The sequence below is a fragment of the Phyllobates terribilis genome, unplaced genomic scaffold, assembly GCF_046119375.1.
Source record: "Phyllobates terribilis strain yellow unplaced genomic scaffold, ASM4611937v1 Scaffold_1__5_contigs__length_1240528914, whole genome shotgun sequence".
Classification (NCBI taxonomy): Eukaryota; Metazoa; Chordata; class Amphibia; order Anura; family Dendrobatidae; genus Phyllobates; species Phyllobates terribilis.
Genome location: NW_027362761.1, coordinates 557,428,763 through 557,447,181, shown reverse-complemented (window position 1 = coordinate 557,447,181; position 18,419 = coordinate 557,428,763). Strand labels below are relative to the sequence as shown.

At 39.5% G+C, this 18,419-nt stretch overlaps 1 protein-coding gene across 5 annotated transcripts in view; it reads right to left on the bottom strand.

Annotated features, from left to right (window-relative positions):
* Positions 1–18,419, bottom strand: part of SLC14A1 (solute carrier family 14 member 1 (Kidd blood group)) — a 705,795-nt gene that overhangs the window by 20,652 nt on the left and 666,724 nt on the right. For 4 of the 5 annotated variants that reach the window (XM_073680464.1, XM_073680463.1, XM_073680467.1 and 1 more), the window contains exons 2-3: positions 5,030–5,192; positions 3,143–3,332 (exon numbers count right to left, since the gene is read on the bottom strand). In XM_073680464.1, coding sequence (XP_073536565.1) covers positions 3,143–3,332; positions 5,030–5,192 — 353 coding nt within the window. Of the gene's footprint in view, positions 1–3,142; positions 3,333–5,029; positions 5,193–13,919; positions 14,229–18,419 lie in introns of those variants that run through there. The other variant, XM_073680466.1, reaches the window with a different exon arrangement.

Here is an 18,419-nt window from a genome sequence, read left to right as displayed (position 1 = left end):
CCCTATGTAAAAGAATATAACTACTATAACCTTGCCCCCTATGTGCAAGAATAGATCTTCTATAATACTGGTCCTAAATACAAGAATATAACTACTATAATAGTGCCCCTATGTAAAAGAATATAACTACTATAATCTTGCCCCCTATGTACAAGAATAGATCTTCTATAATACTGGTCCTATATACAAGAATATAACTATTATAATACTGCCCCTATGTACAAGAATATAACTAATATAATACTGCCCCTATGTACAAGAATATAACTACTATAATACTTCCCTTATGTACAAGAATATAACTGCTATACTACTACCCCTATGTACAAGAATATAACTACTACTATAATACTGCCCTTATGTACAAGAATATAACTACTATAATACTGCTCCTATGTACAAGAATATAACTACAATAATACTGCTCCTGTGTACAAGAATGTAACTACTATAATACTGCTCCTATGTACAAGAATATAACTACTATAATATTTCCCCTATGTACAAGAATATAACTACTATAATACTGCTCCTATGTACAAGAATATAACTACTATAATACTGTTCCTATGTACAAGAATATTACTACTATAATGCTGCCCCTATGTACAAGAATATTACTACTATAATGCTGCCCCTATGTACAAGAAGACAACTACTATAATAATGCCCCTATATACAAGAATATAACTACTATAATACTGCCCCTATGTACAAGAAGACAACTACTATAATACTGCCCCTATATACAAGAATATAACTACTATAATACTGCCCCTATGTACAAGAAGACAACTACTATAATACTGCCCCTATATACAAGAATATAACTACTATAATACTGCCCCTATGTACAAGAATATAACTACTATAATACTGCTCCTATGTACAAGAATATAACTACTATAATACTGCTCCTATGTACAAGAATATAACTACTATAATACTGCCCCCTATGTACAAGAATATAACTATTATAATACTGCCCCCTATGGAAAAGAAAATAACTACTATAATACTGCCCCTATATACAAGAATATAGCTACTATAATACTGCACCTATATACAAGAATATAACTGCTATAGTACTACTCACATATAAAAGAATATAACTACCATAATACTGCCCCTATGTACAGGATTATAATTACTATAGTACTGCCCCTATGTACAAGAAGACAACTACTATAATAATGCCCCTATATACAAGAATATAACTACTATAATACTGCCCCTATATACAAGAATATAACTACTATAATACTGCCCCTATGTACAAGAATATAACTACTATAATACTGCTCCTATGTACAAGAATATAAATACTATAATACTGCTCCTATGTAGAAGAATATTACTACTATAATACTGCCCCTATGTACAAGAAGACAACTACTATAATAATGCCCCTATGTACAAGAAGACAACTACTATAATAATGCCCCTATATACAAGAATATAACTACTATAATACTGCCCCTATATACAAGAATATAACTACTATAATACTGCCCCTATGTACAAGAATATAACTACTATAATACTGCTCCTATGTACAAGAATATAAATACTATAATACTGCTCCTATGTAGAAGAATATTACTACTATAATACTGCCCCTATGTACAAGAAGACAACTACTATAATAATGCCCCTATATACAAGAATATAACTACTATAATACTGCCCCCTATGTACAAGAATATAACTACTATAATTCTGCCCCTATGTACAAGAAGACAACTACTATAATACTGCCCCTATATACAAGAATATAACTATAATACTGCCCCTATGTACAAGAAGACAACTACTATAATACTGCCCCTATATACAAGAATATAACTACTATAATACTGCTCCTATGTACAAGAATATAACTACTATAATACTGCCCCTATGTACAAGAATATAACTATTATAATACTGCCCCCTATGTACAAGAATATAGCTACTATAATACTGCCCCTTTGTACAAGAATATAACTACTATATTACTGCTCCTATGTATAAGAATATAACTACTATAATACTGCTCCTATGTGCAAAAATATAACTACTATAATACTGCCCCCTATATGTAAGAATATCACTACTATAATACTGTGCCTATGTACAAGAATATAGCTACTATAATACTGCTCCTACATATAGGAATATAACTACTATAATACTGCTCCTGTGTACAAGAATATAACTACTATAATACTGCTCCTATGTACAAAAATATAACTACTATAATACTGCCCTCTATATACAAGAATATAACTACTATAATACTGCCCTTATGTACAAGAATATAACTACTATATTACTGCTCCTATGTACAAGAATATAACTACTATAATACTGCTCCTATGTACAAGAATATAACTACTATAATACTGCCCCTATGTACAAGAATATAACTACTATATTACTGCTCCTATGTACAAGAATATAACTACTATAATACTGCTCCTATGTACAAAAATATAACTACTATAATACTGCCCCCTATATGTAAGAATATCACTACTATAATACTGCTCCTATGTACAAGAATATAACTACTATAATACTGCTCCTACATACAGGAATATAACTACTATAATACTGCTCCTATATACAGGAATATGACTACTATAATACTGCTCCTATATACAAGAATAGAACTACTGCATACCACTCACTATAATATAATTACTATAATGCAGCCCTCTTTGTACCAGAATATAAATACTGTAATCACATAGAGAGGAAAAAAGTCAGCTCAGCTTACTCAGAAATCAGATGCACCGAAGAGCCGGCAGTGCCCCGGGAGATAAACAGAAAAAAAACAAGGAGTGATCCAGCATCCAAAAGTCTTCTTTAAAATCAATAATCCTTTATTGAAAAAATATTTTAAAAATCATATGCAGAAAAGTCACAGCCCCCACGGGAGGAGGTGTGTAATGATTAAGGACCATAAGGTCTGAAACGCATCTGTACATGACCTCCTCCCTTGTGGGCTGTGACTTTTCTGCATATGACTTTTAAAATATTTTTCCAATAAAGGATTATTGATTTTAAAGAAGACTTTTGGATGCTGGATCACTCCTTTGTTTTTTTTTTACTGTAATCACATAGCCTCATTACATGGCTGTGTAACATTTCTACATACCTGTCTTGGCTGAGAACAAGCGCTGTGATGGTTGACACAACAGTCCCCAGGCATCCGGCAATCGCCCACCAGGGATTTTGAAGGAAAAGTCCAGCAATGATGAGGAGACCACTAATAGGATTACTGACGAACATCACTTGTGAAGTGCCACGTAAAACCCAGTCAATGAACTGGAATGGGACAGGTTTATCTGGAATGGATAGAATTGTTTTATAGCATTAGCTGATGGATATTCTATGTTGCACATTATACACTTTTGATCTGTATTACATTTACTTTTAGTTCTCTGAACCCTTTTGTGTAGAGTTTACATTACTTTGCTACCTTTAAAGATCTTCAACAAACCTACAATTTTCTGATTGGAAATTGACTTGCTGGGTTGATTTTAAAATGTGTATTGTCAATTTTTGGTGCAGATTTTACCCTTTGCCATCCAGAAGAGAGCAATCTGTGATGAATTATACTGCAAAATTACGAGTGAATTTTGTTATGGATTTACAGCATGTGCACAGGTACTTTTATCCTGGATTCTTCCCTCCTATCTGGACATGTCCTAATTTATTATGGCTCCATGTATTTTACTATCAGATGCTTTTGTTTGGAGCCCCCATGATCAGTCTTGGCTGATTTGACTTACAAAATAGTGCAATGATGGAAACTACAATGGAACCTGCAGTGGACCCCAATTATAAATCAGGGGATATGATGAATCTAGCAGAGCTTTGTGTCCTCCGCTCTAAACGTAAGTGACTAGACTAGTGAACATAGCTATACTGCTATCTGTGGTTCAACAATTCTGGTAACCGATAGTCTTCCAAAAGTAGCTTTAGACAAGAATGGAAAAGAATTCATCAGATTGCTTAGTATGAGAGAAATAAAGCCAAGAGTTTACAAAGTTTTTTGATATCCTGTGAGAATGAGATGCCATGATGGTGGCATAAGGGCCTGATGCCCAAAAGGTCCTGTGCTTATAGCTGAGCAACATGCAGCTTAATTTGTATGCCCTAGACAGTTCCAGAATTGGCCATTGGTTCAAAGATGAAAACAGGTTCAAATTGAGTCAGGACTCAGGAGAGGACATACCATTGGTGCAACCTAAGCAGCCACAAGGAGACCCAGATTTGAGGAGGCCCAATTCTATCCTCAAAACAGGTGTAATTGTGCATTATGATGAGCTATTGCACTGGCTAATTGATGGTCTGGGAAGGAACATTTTTGGACGTTGATACAAACCTTCACGTGATGGCCAACACTATCCTGGCGGCTGTTATATACTTGGAGAAAATCCTCAGAAACACTGGTGGTGGTCAATGTCCAGTCTCATGTGGCCAAAGTGTGTAGGCAGTTACTGGATTACTAAAGTATGGATGTCATTGACTAGACTTGATGTTCCCCAGACCTGAATTCAGTAGAGAACCTCTGGGACCTTATGCATCAGTTAATTCGATGCCATCAAGTAGCGCCACTGACTGTCCAGGAGGTCACTGATGTCCTAACCCAGGTCTGGGAGGAGATCCCTCAATATACCATCTACTGTGTGATCATTATCATCCCAGACATTGACAAGAGGGCATGCAGGTACCTGGGGGCCACACACACTAGTAAGTCACAACACGAAATTCACGCAAATTGGATCTCAATGTGACTTGAAACTTTTACTTTTATTTTCTGTGAAATTTGGAATCCAGCCCTCAATCGGTTGATGATTTTGGTTTCCACTGGTCATTGAAACGTCATTTGATTCTTAACAAATAACACCATTTTACGTTAGTAAAGATTTTGAACTTGAATCTTCTATTCATCGACATCCAAAGTGTGATTTTCGTGTTCCCTTAATTTTTGGAGTATTTTATGTGCAGTATATACCATATTATAGATGACACTCACCTCTCAACCAGTCTCCAAATTCCTTCATTTCTCCGGAGATGTAATGAAGGGCAGTGCAAAATATTCCAAGTCCATGGGAACAACGATCTGGACTCTCCTTCTCCTCTATTTCTGTCTTGTCCATGGTGATTTGACTTTCCATGGTTTTGACTCTTATATAATGCTAAAAGAAACACCAGACATTATTAATTTTTGGAAATGCCCAAGCTTTAGAGTGATTTATATATCAATTTTTATTCATTCAGATGCTGTTAGGAACAGAAATGAAACATATTTCTACCTGTAGGTGGAACAGACTGAATTAAGAAACTTGTGTAGGTTGTGCTGGAGTGATATTCTAAAAAAATATAATAAAAAAAGACCCATTGGGTGTGTGAAATGCTAGTCTCAACCTTACCACAACTTTGCTGAGTTTTCAAAAACTCAGTCCTACCAACTTACACCAAGCAACTTACATTTGTTGATCTTTCAGGCTAATGGTGGACTGAGCTCGGATATGTGATCTAACTTAGGTTTGCTATATGAGACAACCTGGAATTTAGTCTTCTATTACTCATCTCCATTTCTGACAAATGTAGGTCTGTTGCATGGACATTATACAGTCCCACTTCATCAGATGGCTCAGCTCTACTGCATCCACGTACGAATGTATTATATTGCCCTTACATGTGAGATGTCACGCGGATGCACAATCACAGTTTGATGCATGAATAGTCGCGTGCCAATAAAAGTATCACATGTAGCCATGCTAAGAAAAGTAAGGCCAACAAAATTGGACAATTTTCACATGAGCTATTTCCACAAGTAAAGAATACATGAATAATGAAATTTGATCAGAATATTGTATTTCTTTGACCCCTTCTTGCTCTCAATTTTCTTTTTCCACTCTTAATTTTTACTCAAGAAAAAAAAAACACTTAAAAACTCTTCCAAACTTCTACTAAAAACACTTCAGGAATAGAAAATATTAAAAAAACTCACAAAAAAGCAGCCATTCCAATGGGTATGTGCACACGGTGACTTTTAGACACCAGCATACCCGCTTTTCCAATAAGGAGACACTTCTGCTTTTTGTCCTGAAGTATCTCCTTTTGTGTCTTCTTGATCATTTCCTGAGCGCTTGTGTGAAGACCCGGGGTCTTCCGTGGGCGTAACGCTACTCAGACAACAAAGGGTGCGGGTAAAACAGCGTGGCAATACTTTATTGAACCACAAAGCGGACAATAAACACACAGAACAGTCCCAGCAAATACCCAAGATGGTGCGACATTACAGTCTCACCCTTCCGCTGACCCGCCTGGGATAGAACAGCTGTGACTTTGGAGACTTCCAGGGCCAACTACCTCAACCAGTGGCCCCCACTTCTGGCGGGCCCCCACAGAGAGGAGGTAGTGGCAAGCTTAGGAAGCTAGCAGTCCATCGAGGTACAAGACCAGGAGACCGGAGGGTCCCAACTTGGCCTCTCCGAGAGTTTCCATGGGGCCAGGCAACCGGTGGGTCCCTCCTGGCAACCCGAAAACAACATATCCATGGGGCCATGTGACTTCTTCGTCCTCTCCTGGTCTCCCCAAAATGTATCTGTAGCACCCCGAGGACTCGGCTGCTACAGGGGTATTGCACCTCAGACCAGAGGTGTGGTATTCCACTCCCGGGTAAGGATGGAGTGTGGAACTGGGCTCAGATAGCTGCATGCACCACACTCACCCCATTTCCGGGGGACAGATCAACGGTACTCCCACCAGATAGATGTGCAGGTACGACAGCTTCTGTCCCTGGCTGGAGTGGGGAGGGGGGAGGAACATCCTAGTGGTGTAGGAGCAGAGAGGGGAGGGACTCTGGGCAGAGGTAGGAGCCCATTGGTTGCTCGTCACCTGGGCTCGGGTGTCAGAAGGGAGTATATAAGGTGGGCACCATCTTAGATCAGGGTCTGTTCTGTGCAGAGAGGAGCTCAGCCAGAGAGGGCTGACAGGGAGCTGTGGCTCAGTCTGGGCCCAGCTCCAGAGTCAGGCCTGGATTGGAGGCCTGAAGCTGAGAGAGGGAGAGAGAGAGAAGTCAGAGGAAGAAGGAACAGAAACACCAGGAAAGGCCCAGAGACGCAAGAGAGAGGGAACCCTGAGATCCCACGGAATAACGGGTGAAGGGTTGGCAGAACAGGGTGCCGGATCCCAAACTGGTGAAGGCCAATTATCCTTAGCCAGGAACCGGAGGTCGTGGACAAGTTTTGGCGCGACCCCTCGCCATATCTACCAGGAAGGCATACCATATAGGGTCAGGGAAACCGGGAAAGGTTTCACCACCAGAAGGCCCGAGGGAGCTGGACAAAGGTGGATCCCTGGTGGGGACGGCCAGTAGAAAGGAAGAGAGGGGAGCTCAGGACCACGCTCTGGAACTGCCTGGGAGTTGGCCGAGTCCCGGACCTGGTGGACGCAGCACGGCTCGGGTGGTCCTAGCTGTACACAAGGGACCTGATAAAGAACTGTGAGTAAAGCTGTGAAAACTGCAATTGCACGTCTCTGAGCTTCCTTGTCACACCACCACTACCACTATCATCTTTTCCTGCTTCATCAGCTGCCCTGAGGCTATACCCCTCCCGTTGGGGGTTATACCATCCACGCTGCACATCCGTACCACAGGCCTCAGCGGACTGCCCTGCAGCGGCGGCTTCATAGCCGCATTCAACGGGTGGCGTAGTCGGACACTAATACCATCATATCAATAACGCCACTTAGTTTGACACCCTGGGCACGGACCGGGTCACCGCCACAAGGACTACTACCCCTATCGGATCCGGCTCCGGGTATTCCCCGCGTGCGCAACGCTACACAACATGGCCCAGGGGGCGCGTCATATCCATGTCTCTCTGATGGTCAATGGAGCAGATCCGAATCTTTCCAGTCAGGGCTGCTACCCTTAGACTAGAATCATGTAGAATGCAAATCTGTGTCTCATTGGATGCCATGCAATCCATCTACTTTCTTGAAGGATGTCTCTCATTCTCCTTCTAAGGTCTTTCTGATGTTCCTTGATTCTCTGTCACAAGTCTCATTCTGTCTCAGAAACACATGTCCCTTCTTAAATACACATTCACAGGTTAAGAATTAGGGATGATATTCTTCAACAGGACTTGAGTATCCACAGCTCATCCCCCAAGATTAACTGGCAAACACCCTACCATGGTGTTTAACATATCTAGAAAACATTCATTGTTCTACCTAATCTATTTACATAGTTGGTATCACAGGGGCTCTTGTAAATGCACATCATTGTTTCAGAATCAAAGAGCAGATAACATTCACGGTTATACAAATAATAGTCTGTGTTAATCAACTAAAGAAGTACATAGATAAAAGAGTCAACATAAAAATAAAGGTATGCTGCTCTTGCCACCAGAAAGTATGTCTGGCATAATTAAGATTTTACTCTGTATCGTCACAGCTTGCTTTGATGTTTTTAACCAACGGTTATTTCTACTGTTTTTTTTTGCATCATTAATGAGCCGTCTTTTTGTCTGGTGTTTTTCAGTATTTTTTTTCCTTCATTCTACAATGAAGAAACCAATAGAGGTTTATGAAGCAAAAACACTATGAAAACGGTCATAAAGATGCCCAGGCATTTTCTGGGGTCTTTCGATTCTTCCCACTGACTTGTGTTGTAAAGTATACAGTAGAGAGTCCTCAGAGTAGAACATGCCTGAAGAACGGTCAACTCACTTCTTTTAGCCGCTTGATGTTTTTTGAAAGTTCAAGCTGTTAAAAGATGCTTAAAATACTGAACATATAAGTCGTATTTACATAGAAATGCATATGGTCATTCTATTGATTATTTTCTGAGCGTTTTCTTAAAACACCGCTCCAGTATTTTTTTTTTATTAGCGCTGGCGTGGTGCTACTAATCTAAGTTCCCTGTCCTTAGTCTCATAATTACCAGCCACCGCCTTCATCTGTTTTTGGTGCCACTCTGGTCGTCTTCTGCAGGTTGTGACCTGCTGGATTGCTTCAGTGCTTGTTGGTCGATCTGGAAGTCTCAACTCAATGTAAGCCTATGAGAGCCAGAACAAGGCCAGAACAAAGATCTCATAGACTTACATTGAGAGCTTGAGACCGTTACCTCTGAATCTCTGTCAGTCAGAAGTTAGGGACACAATATGGTGGCGTGGGACCAGAGAGGCACCAAGAACAGCTGAAGACTGCGACTGGTAAGTATAATACTAGGGGCAAGGAACTTAGATTGGCAGCACCATTTAAGCACTAAAAAAAACAAACTCTGGAGTGCTGCTTAAGGGGTATTTCAGGCGAAATCCACTTCAACATAATGTTGTGTGCACAAGCTCAAAAGGTGGTTTCTGTTAGAAAGACTTGTCAATTTTGACCACATCTAAGAAAACCTCCATGTTAATCATAACCTGAATTGCCAAACAGGAGTCTTGGGTAACATATTGGGACTCAAACATTTAAGAAACCTAGTCCACATAAAGGGCAACCAATAAGAGCGCGGCTTTAATTATCTAACCTGCCCTGAGAAGGAATCTGCTTGGTTTTAATGGGCCAAGCTTATAAATTTTTTTCTGTTCAAATTGCTCACCTTTTTCCACATCTCTGCTTACTGGTATTGATGATGCCTACATACTTTGGGAACTAAACCATTTAAATATCACTGTCAGTAATTGACGGCAGCATCTAAACAGTTAGAAAACAGGGTTTAACTCCGATGACCACTGTTAGGTGAAGATTCCAGCTGTATAACACAGCCAGCACCTGCCTATTATGGAGTGAGCCAAGCTCATGAGCCCATTCCATACATACACTCTGTCTATGACATACTATTTATTTACGGTATGCAAAATGTAGATTTGGAGTTATAACTGCCATAATAGCCAGCAAATTATTTTGTGGCTTTTCAGTTTCAAGGGTAATGGCTACATCTTGCATGGATTGGAGACCAAATGAGCAGCCTGAAACAGGGCAACTCCTTGTAAAATAGGTTGAGTTGACATATCGGTATCTCTACAGCCCCTAGATCTACCTACTTGATCCGATTAACTTAAACACCATCAGATAAACTTGGAGATCAAAAAAAATTCATTGTTAAAGGAATACAATGCTTCTTGAAGACTGTTGGGATCTTCTAGGTCATAGGCCCCCACTTCAGATCTCAACATCACAATATTTTCCAAGATGCCCATACTCTTTAGAAAGTATGGCACTAAAAATATGGACCGGATTGTTGCAGAATGATGCAGGAGATTATGCCACAATGGATGGAGGAATCTCAGCTGACGTTTTGCATAAAATCATTTATGGCTGCCAGGCCAGCTTCTAGTTTCTAGAAACATAGATTTACAAACATATTCTTGTTCTGACTGGTCAACCTGTCAGATAAAGTAATGGTGCTATAAACCAATAAATTCATAGCATGAGAAGAGTCAGTAAAAATAGCTTTGTGTGAGTCTTGAGTAGAGGACCTGGTTATACAACATTCCTATTAAGTTCAAAGAAAGACCCAGAAAAGTCTTTATTTTAGCAAAGTTCATTCTATTAATTGCTTACAATGTGTAACCCAATAGTCCTAATACTGTGTATGGCAAACACCAGCAGTGAATCCACTTTACTGGTAGCTTTTGATGCTCAACCTTTAAATTGGTAGAGAGACCAACATTAGAGTTTTCCTGGATAAGGATCTAAATGAGGAAACTCAATGGTATCATTCTTCTGGATGACCTAAATCATATATGTATGAAGACTATGTCCATTTTTCCAAGATGTGAAAGTGGACGATGGTCCCAACAGCATTCTTGCATTGAAATTTTTGGGTGACCCAACAAATGGATTGTGGCTCTTCACTAAGGACTAGGCAAAGCTTAGGTGTATGAAGACTATGTCAACTTTTCCAAGATGAGAAAGTGGATGATGGTCCCAACAGCATTCTTGCATTGAAATTTTTTGGTGACCCAATAAATGGATTGTGGCTCTTCACTAAGGACTAGGCAAAGCTTAGGTGTATGAAGACAATGTCAACTTTTCCAAGATGAGAAAGTGGATGATGATCCCAACAGCATTCATGCACTGAAATTTTTTGGTGACCTAACAAATGGATTGTGGCTTTTCACTAATGACTTAGGTGTATGAAGACTATGTCCACTTTTCCTAGATGAGAAAGTGGATGAGGGTCTCAACAGCATTTTTGCATTGAAAATTGTGGATTCTGGCTCTTCACTAAGGACTAGGCAAAGCTTATGTGTATGAAGACTATGTCCACTTTTCCAAGATGAGAAAGTGGATGAGGGTCCTAACCGCATTCTTGCATTGAAAATTTTTGGTGACCTAAGACATGGATTGTGGCTCTTCAATAAGGACTAGGCAGCTTTGGTCAATAAGACATACTAGTAAAATGTGTTCAGTTGTGTGACTAATCACTAGAAACTATTCTAGATCCAAAAATATGGAGGTACTATTCTCAGAAGAGTGAGGTCTTTATGGATGACCATCCATGATAGAAATATAAAAGGGAGATATGGAAACAGCCAGGAGATCAACAATTTAAGAAGAATTCACGTCACCATGTTGGCATGGTGATATTTCTTGGGGTAGGTCCTGGATCGGACCAAATTCCAGGCTTTATGGCATCTATCACAAGCTGCACCCAAACTCAAGACTAATTACCATTACATACAACTGTGATTAGTGGGTAATTTTTTTTTCTCCAGGATGTAAGACTCCTATAAATCAGAATAAACTGCACATGGCTCCTTTAATATAAGGAGAGGCTCAAGTTAATTATTCTTGATTGATTTTGGTATTTTGTTTCAGTAAACACACAGACAATGTGGAGTCACCAAAAGGTGAAGTCTGCAATGCGTCACAAGGAACAGATGATATTTCAATATTTCTTTACCTTTTGTAAACCAGCTTTGCCCTCTTGCATGGCATTAAATATTTTGAAAGTTTTCCATATTGAGCCGAACGCACCCAGATTTCTGAATCTCATGTATCACGGTGATTTTGTATTGTATCCTAACAATAGAAGGAGTTTACTGGAAAGAAGAAACATTCCCGTAGAATACCAGAGAAATACGGGGGGAGCCACGCTGAATGGAAGACACTCAATTATTTACTTATTGTTGCCTTTTTTTTATTATGAGAACTATGGAAGTTGCCATTGAAGTCACAATCATTATGCAGACAGTAGTGTGCCGCTGCCTTGGCTCCCAAATTGGATAGGGAGAGGGGATAACCAGCCACATAGCAGACGGGTGCAGGAGCAATCCTTTAAGAACCCAGACATTTTTAATGTTTGAGACATAACTTTTTACTTATCCATTGACATATTTTTTATGCAGGACAAGTTATAGTTATGAATGGCTCCATTCAGCTCACGCACAGTGACGGAAAGACTAAGTGCAACACAAAGGGATGAGGGGAAGGATGCCCAGACACTAGGGAAAGGGGGAGTGGAGACTCCTAGGCCTATCTAATGACACCCTGCCTACCCTACCATTCCTATATTGGTTCCACACCAATCGCTGAGCAGGAAACCTAAGCCCTGGATATCCCTACAATTAGGCTCTACATAGGGAGGGGGTGAGCACTAGTCAGTCCCTACTACAAACTAAAGACAACACGGGAGACAAACAAAGGGGGAAAACTTAGCTTGAGCAGACACCAGAGAGATAACACCAAACGTTCTCCAAGGGCACCAGAGAGGAAGCTAGCCAACTACTGTAGCTCCAAGCCTTCACAAGGGGAATTATGAATATCACCGTCGACTCCCTGCAGCATACTGAGAGTTTATAAACACCCAGATCAGGTGTGTCAATCAGAGCAGGAGGGATGTTGCCGCTGGATCCAAAAGTGAGAGGGAATTAGGAAGACGTCTGCAATGCCAAGCGCAGTGACCTTCTGCAGCCAGATGCAGAGCGACTGTCTGTCACATCTGACACACCCGTGACAATTCATTTTACCATTTAATATACTGAAAAATGGGTAAAAATTTCCAAGTGGGGTGAGTTGGTGACAAAAAAACGCATTTCCGACTTTTTTTCTTCTGGCGTTCACTCTGCAGTAAAAATGACTAGGCAACATGATTCTCCAAATTCGTACTATTACTACAATTCCAAACGTATTTTACTTTTTTTTCATTTATTTAGTTTGATATATTTCTAGATATATTACTGCTTGAAAAAAATTCAGAACCTTGTAAAAAAAAAAAAAAAAAAAAAAAAAAAAGGTGTCACCATTTCTAAGATACGTAACTTTTTTATTTTTCTATTTATGGAGCTGTGTGGTACCAGTTTTTTGCGCACTGAGCTGACATTTTTTATTGATACCATTTAGAGGTGTATACAACATTTTGATCACTTTTATTGTATTTTCTTGGGAAGTCCAAAAAAATGACAATTTTGCCGTTTTGATATTTGATTTTCTTTTCAGCGTTCAACATACAGTTGAAAAAAAACATTGATTGGACTTTTCTGGACACAGCAATGCTAAATATTTTTATTTTTGAAACATTTTTTTTCAATTCTTTATTTTTAAAGCGGTTTGAGGGGTGATTTAAACTTTTATATATCTTTATTTTTAAATTAATTTTTTTTTCAAATATTTTTTTCATTTTATTCTTAGTCTGTTTAGGAAACTTGAATCATTCAATCTATTATATTATATACTGTATTTTGTATCAGTAATGACGCTTTACCGTACACGTATAAGTGAGCATGAACGGCTCGACCTGTGACTGTGCCCGTTTTGTTAACACTGTTGAAACGTTCACAGTATACTCTTAAAAATGGCGCAGGAGAAAAAAATTATTTCTAAAAATGACCCCTTTCTTGAAACACCTGCCCCCAAACATATGGCACTGAGGCCACACGGTCCTAGGACCAACATTGACTTACTGTGTCCTCCGCATTGGAAGATCCTTCAAGGTGCAGATGGCCGTGGCCAAGGAGTCAGTACTAGATGTGATGGCTCTTGTTATCTTGTGCTACATTCTCAGTATACAGAGCGGCTGGAGCTGCGCCAATAACTTAGCAAATTAGCAAAATCATCACCAGCTTTATAAAGTAGGCAGAAAAGACGTCACAGTACATCATCATCATCATCCTCCACCGCCTCTTAAGAAGTCACATGAATGAAAGACGGCTGCAGTCACTGAAATAGAGCGAAGTCCTGCAGCAGCTGTCATGTCAGTCACCCTGGAAAAGTATAGTAATATACAGCCGCTATGGACGCTATTATTATGTATCGTGATGGGGGGAGGGGAATGATCTGCGAGAAATAATAGGAAAACATCGGTCTCATTTCTGTTATTATGGATCCAGTTCTGCAGAGATAAGGCAGATCGTCTTATCTGCGTCTGACCGGCTGCTGTGGTCAAAAAAGATAAAGACGTGCTACAAAGTATAGCACACCCTAAAACACAAGCACACAAAAAATACATTATTAATGTATTTGCGTCTTCTTTTTTTTTTTAAATCCTTTTGTGGCTGTTCACATTTTCTGCAATTTTTTGTTTGCACTTTCATTTTATCCTCCCTTTGTTCCAAGAGTCATAACTTTTTCTTTTTTTTAAAAAAAAACAAACCTTTTTAAAGTAAAATCCAAATGCGGTGACTTGGTGAAAAAAAAAAAATAGATAAAAAAAATTATTTCACTTTTTTTTTGTGTAGTACAAAGGATTGGGCCATTTGATTCTCCAAGCAAGTACGATTACGGTGAAAATTTTTTTTTTAATATTTATATATAGTTTTTTTCTTATTTTATTGGTTTAAGAATTTCAAAAGTTTGAAACAAGGTAAAACATTTTGGTTTGTTTCTCCATTTTTTTTGAGACCAGTAGCTTTTTTTTTACTTTTCTGATGAGAGAACGGGGCTAGCTCCCAGTTATTGATACAATTTTGGGTGTTCATCCAATGTTTTCGATTTTTTTTTATTCTATTTTTTTTTAGGGTGGGGGGGAGAATGCGAGAAGACTCAAAAGTGTAATTTCTGGTGTTTAGATTTTCTTTTCTTATGTGACAAAGTCACTGGCAGAATACTGGAGGGGAGATATGTTTCACTGAGGTTATTAGCTTCAGTGATGTGAAATGTGGAAGTCTTCGCCTGCATGGTAGGTGCAGAGAGGGTTAATCAGCCATATTTAAAAGGACATGTTTTGTTGTGAATGGCCATAGTGCGGGCAGGAGGCCATTCACCATATCTCCACCCCAGGGTGTGGTCTGGACAGTAAATAGCCAGCTTTGGGATTCAGCTGTGGTGCAGTATCCAGAGAGGCTTTCTCTAGAGAGGAGCTCACATGTGTTGTGCTGAACCGTGTGTGGCTAACCCTGAGTGACCGGACCCCGGCTGATATATGGACTGTGCTGCATCTTTGTATTTTGTTTTGCCGTTATGCCGAGTGGGCTGTGTTTACTTTTCGAAGTCTAGGTTGGTTTATGATGTTTTAATAAACCAACCTGAAACTTAAAGAGACAGTTTTCCGTGTCTACCTCCGTGTACAGCCGAGCAAGCCGCTTTACCACACTTTGCAGCATTTACCCGTTAATTAACATTATAGCTTGACAGATCGGATGTGTGTCAATATATATATTTTTGAATTTCTGTAGTTTTAGATTGGGAAAAATAAAATAAAAACAGATTTAAACTTTAACTATTTTTGTTTTATTTTTTGTATTTTTAAAAACATTTTGTAGCACAGAATCACAATTTAGACCAGACTTCTTTCCCCATGCACCACACCTGCTCCTAACAGCAGTTTCTCCTCATACATAACTTAGTGGGCAGTCTCAAAAATAACTGTGAAAAGTAAACTATGGGACGATGTTACTGTCCAACCTGAGGCTTAGATCTCAGGCAGTCTTGGAATCCACTTGTGGCCTCCTTCCGGTGGTCCATTGTTAACGGCTCGGTTGAACTCATCGGATTGTGCTCCGCATTGTCTGACATGTTTATCAAGCGCTTATTATGCCAGAAGATGTACTAGCAATCATGGAAATCCCTCAGTGCCTCCAGCACTGACCATAAATATCTCCCCTTACTGCATAATTCACATATTATTCCAAAAATGTAAGGTTACACCTATCCACTCACATGTTTACTGCACGAAAGTAGTGCAAAGATTTCCTGTTCTTGGGGCCTTGGGTATTTCTAAATGGGGCCTTCTGAGTCCATGAAAGTTCAAGGTAAAGTTCTTTCAAGGATTACAAAAAATGGCCACCAAAAACCCCTCTACACATGCTCATAGGTTGTGTGTTGCATTGCACCTTAGCAGACACAAATCACGGGCAGTAGGAGTGGCTATGATTTTCTAATCTGGGACAACTATTGTATAATATAGAGTTTTCCAATTTTTTAATACAGTTTCTGTTTCAGTTTCTTATCATTTTCAAGATTCCTGTTCGCTATTTTTGAATGGAAATACTCTTCACGACTTCCAAAGAATACAATTTTATAAAATTTTATACTGGTACAACTTCTTAGTTAAAGACGATTACAGGGAAGTTCTCACCAAAAATGACTTACTGTTTGGACAACTGGAGACTGCAATATGTTCTCTCATCTGAGATAATCGAGTCGATTGTGTAACTGACACTCTGATCCGAGCGTGATCATAGTGTGATCCGATTTTCTTGGATGAGGAGAAAATGAAAAAAAAATGTCTCCACTTTCTCCATTGTGTCAGTCTGTGGAAATCAGACCATAATCAGATGTTATCCGAGTGCAGTCCAATGTTTTCCATGGACTCATTGACTTTCATGACTGAGTGTGATCCGAATATTGGATCAAACTTGGGCATGCTGCGATTTATTCCTTGGACCGGCTCTGTTTGGGGAAAAAAATTGGACATGTGCAAAGCTCCATAGAATAACATTGGTCTGAATGCGATCCGATGTTTTTTTCGGATCGAATGCGGAACGAAAATACGGTCGTCTGCACCTAGCCTTTAAATGAGGTTTTTTTTGTCTTACATGTGTTTTGTTTTGTTTTAAATCAAGCATTTTTTTAATAAATACTATATATAAATATAAATACATGTATGTGTATGTATGTATATGTATGTATGGGCATGTATTTGTATGTATACGTATGTATATCTATATGTATGTATGTATATGTATGTGTATGTATGTACGTCTATGTATGTACAGTGGGTACGGAAAGTATTCAGACCCCTTTAATTTTTCACTCTTTGTTTCATTGCAGCCATTTGGTAAATTCTAAAAAGTTCATTTTTTTTCTCATTAAAGTACACTCTGCACCCCATCTTTACTGAAAAAAAAACAGAAATGTAGAAATTTTTGCAAATTTATTAAAAAAGAAAAACTGAAATATCACATGGCCATAAGTATTCAGACCCTTTGCTCAGTATTGAGTAGAAGCACGCTTTTGAGCTAGTACAGCCATGAGTCTTCTCGGGAATGATGCAACAAGTTTTTCACTCCTGGATTTGGGGATCCTCTCCGATTCCGTCAGGTTGGATGGTGAACGTTGGTGGACAGCCATTTTCAGGTCTCTCCAGAGATGCTCAATTGGGTTTAGGTCAGGGCTCTGGCTGGGCCAGTCAAGAATGGTCACAGAGTTGTTCTGAAGCCACGCATTTGTTATTTTAGCTGTGTGCTTATGGTCATTGTCTTGTTGGAAGGTGAACCTTCGGCCAAGTCTGAGGTCCAGAGCACTCTGGAAGAGGTTTTCATCCAGGATATCTCTGTACTTGGCCGCATTCATGTTTCCTTCAATTGAAACCAGTAGTCCAGTCCCTGCAGCTGAAAAACACCCCCATAGCATGATGCTGCCACCACCATGTTTCACTGTTGGGATTGTATTGGACAGGTGATGAGCAGTGTCTGGTTTTCTCCACACATACCACTTAGAATTATCACCAAAAAGTTCTATCTTCGTCTCATCAGACCAGAGAATCTTATTTCTCATAGTCTGGGAGTCCTTCATGTGTTTTTGAGCAAACTCTATGTGAGCTTTCATATGTTTTGCACTGAGGTGAGGCTTCCATCGGGCCACTCTGCCACAAAGACCTGACTGGTGGAGGGCTGTAGTGATAGTTGACTTTGTGGAACTTTCTCCCATCTCCCTACTGCATCTCTGGGGCTCAGCCACAATGATCTTGGGGTTCTTCTTTACCTCTCTCACCAAGGCTCTTCTCCCGTGATTGCTCAGTTTGGCTGGACGGCCAGGCCTAGGAAGAGTTCTGGTGGTCCCAAACTTCTTCCTTTAAAGGATTATAGAGGCCACTTTGATTTTAGGAACCTTGAGTAATGCAGAAATTTTTTTGCAACCTTGGCCAGATCTGTGCCTTGCCACAATTCTGTCTCTGAGCTCCTTGGGCAGTTTCTTTGAGCTCATGATTCTCATTTGGTCTAACATGCACTGTGAGCTGTGAG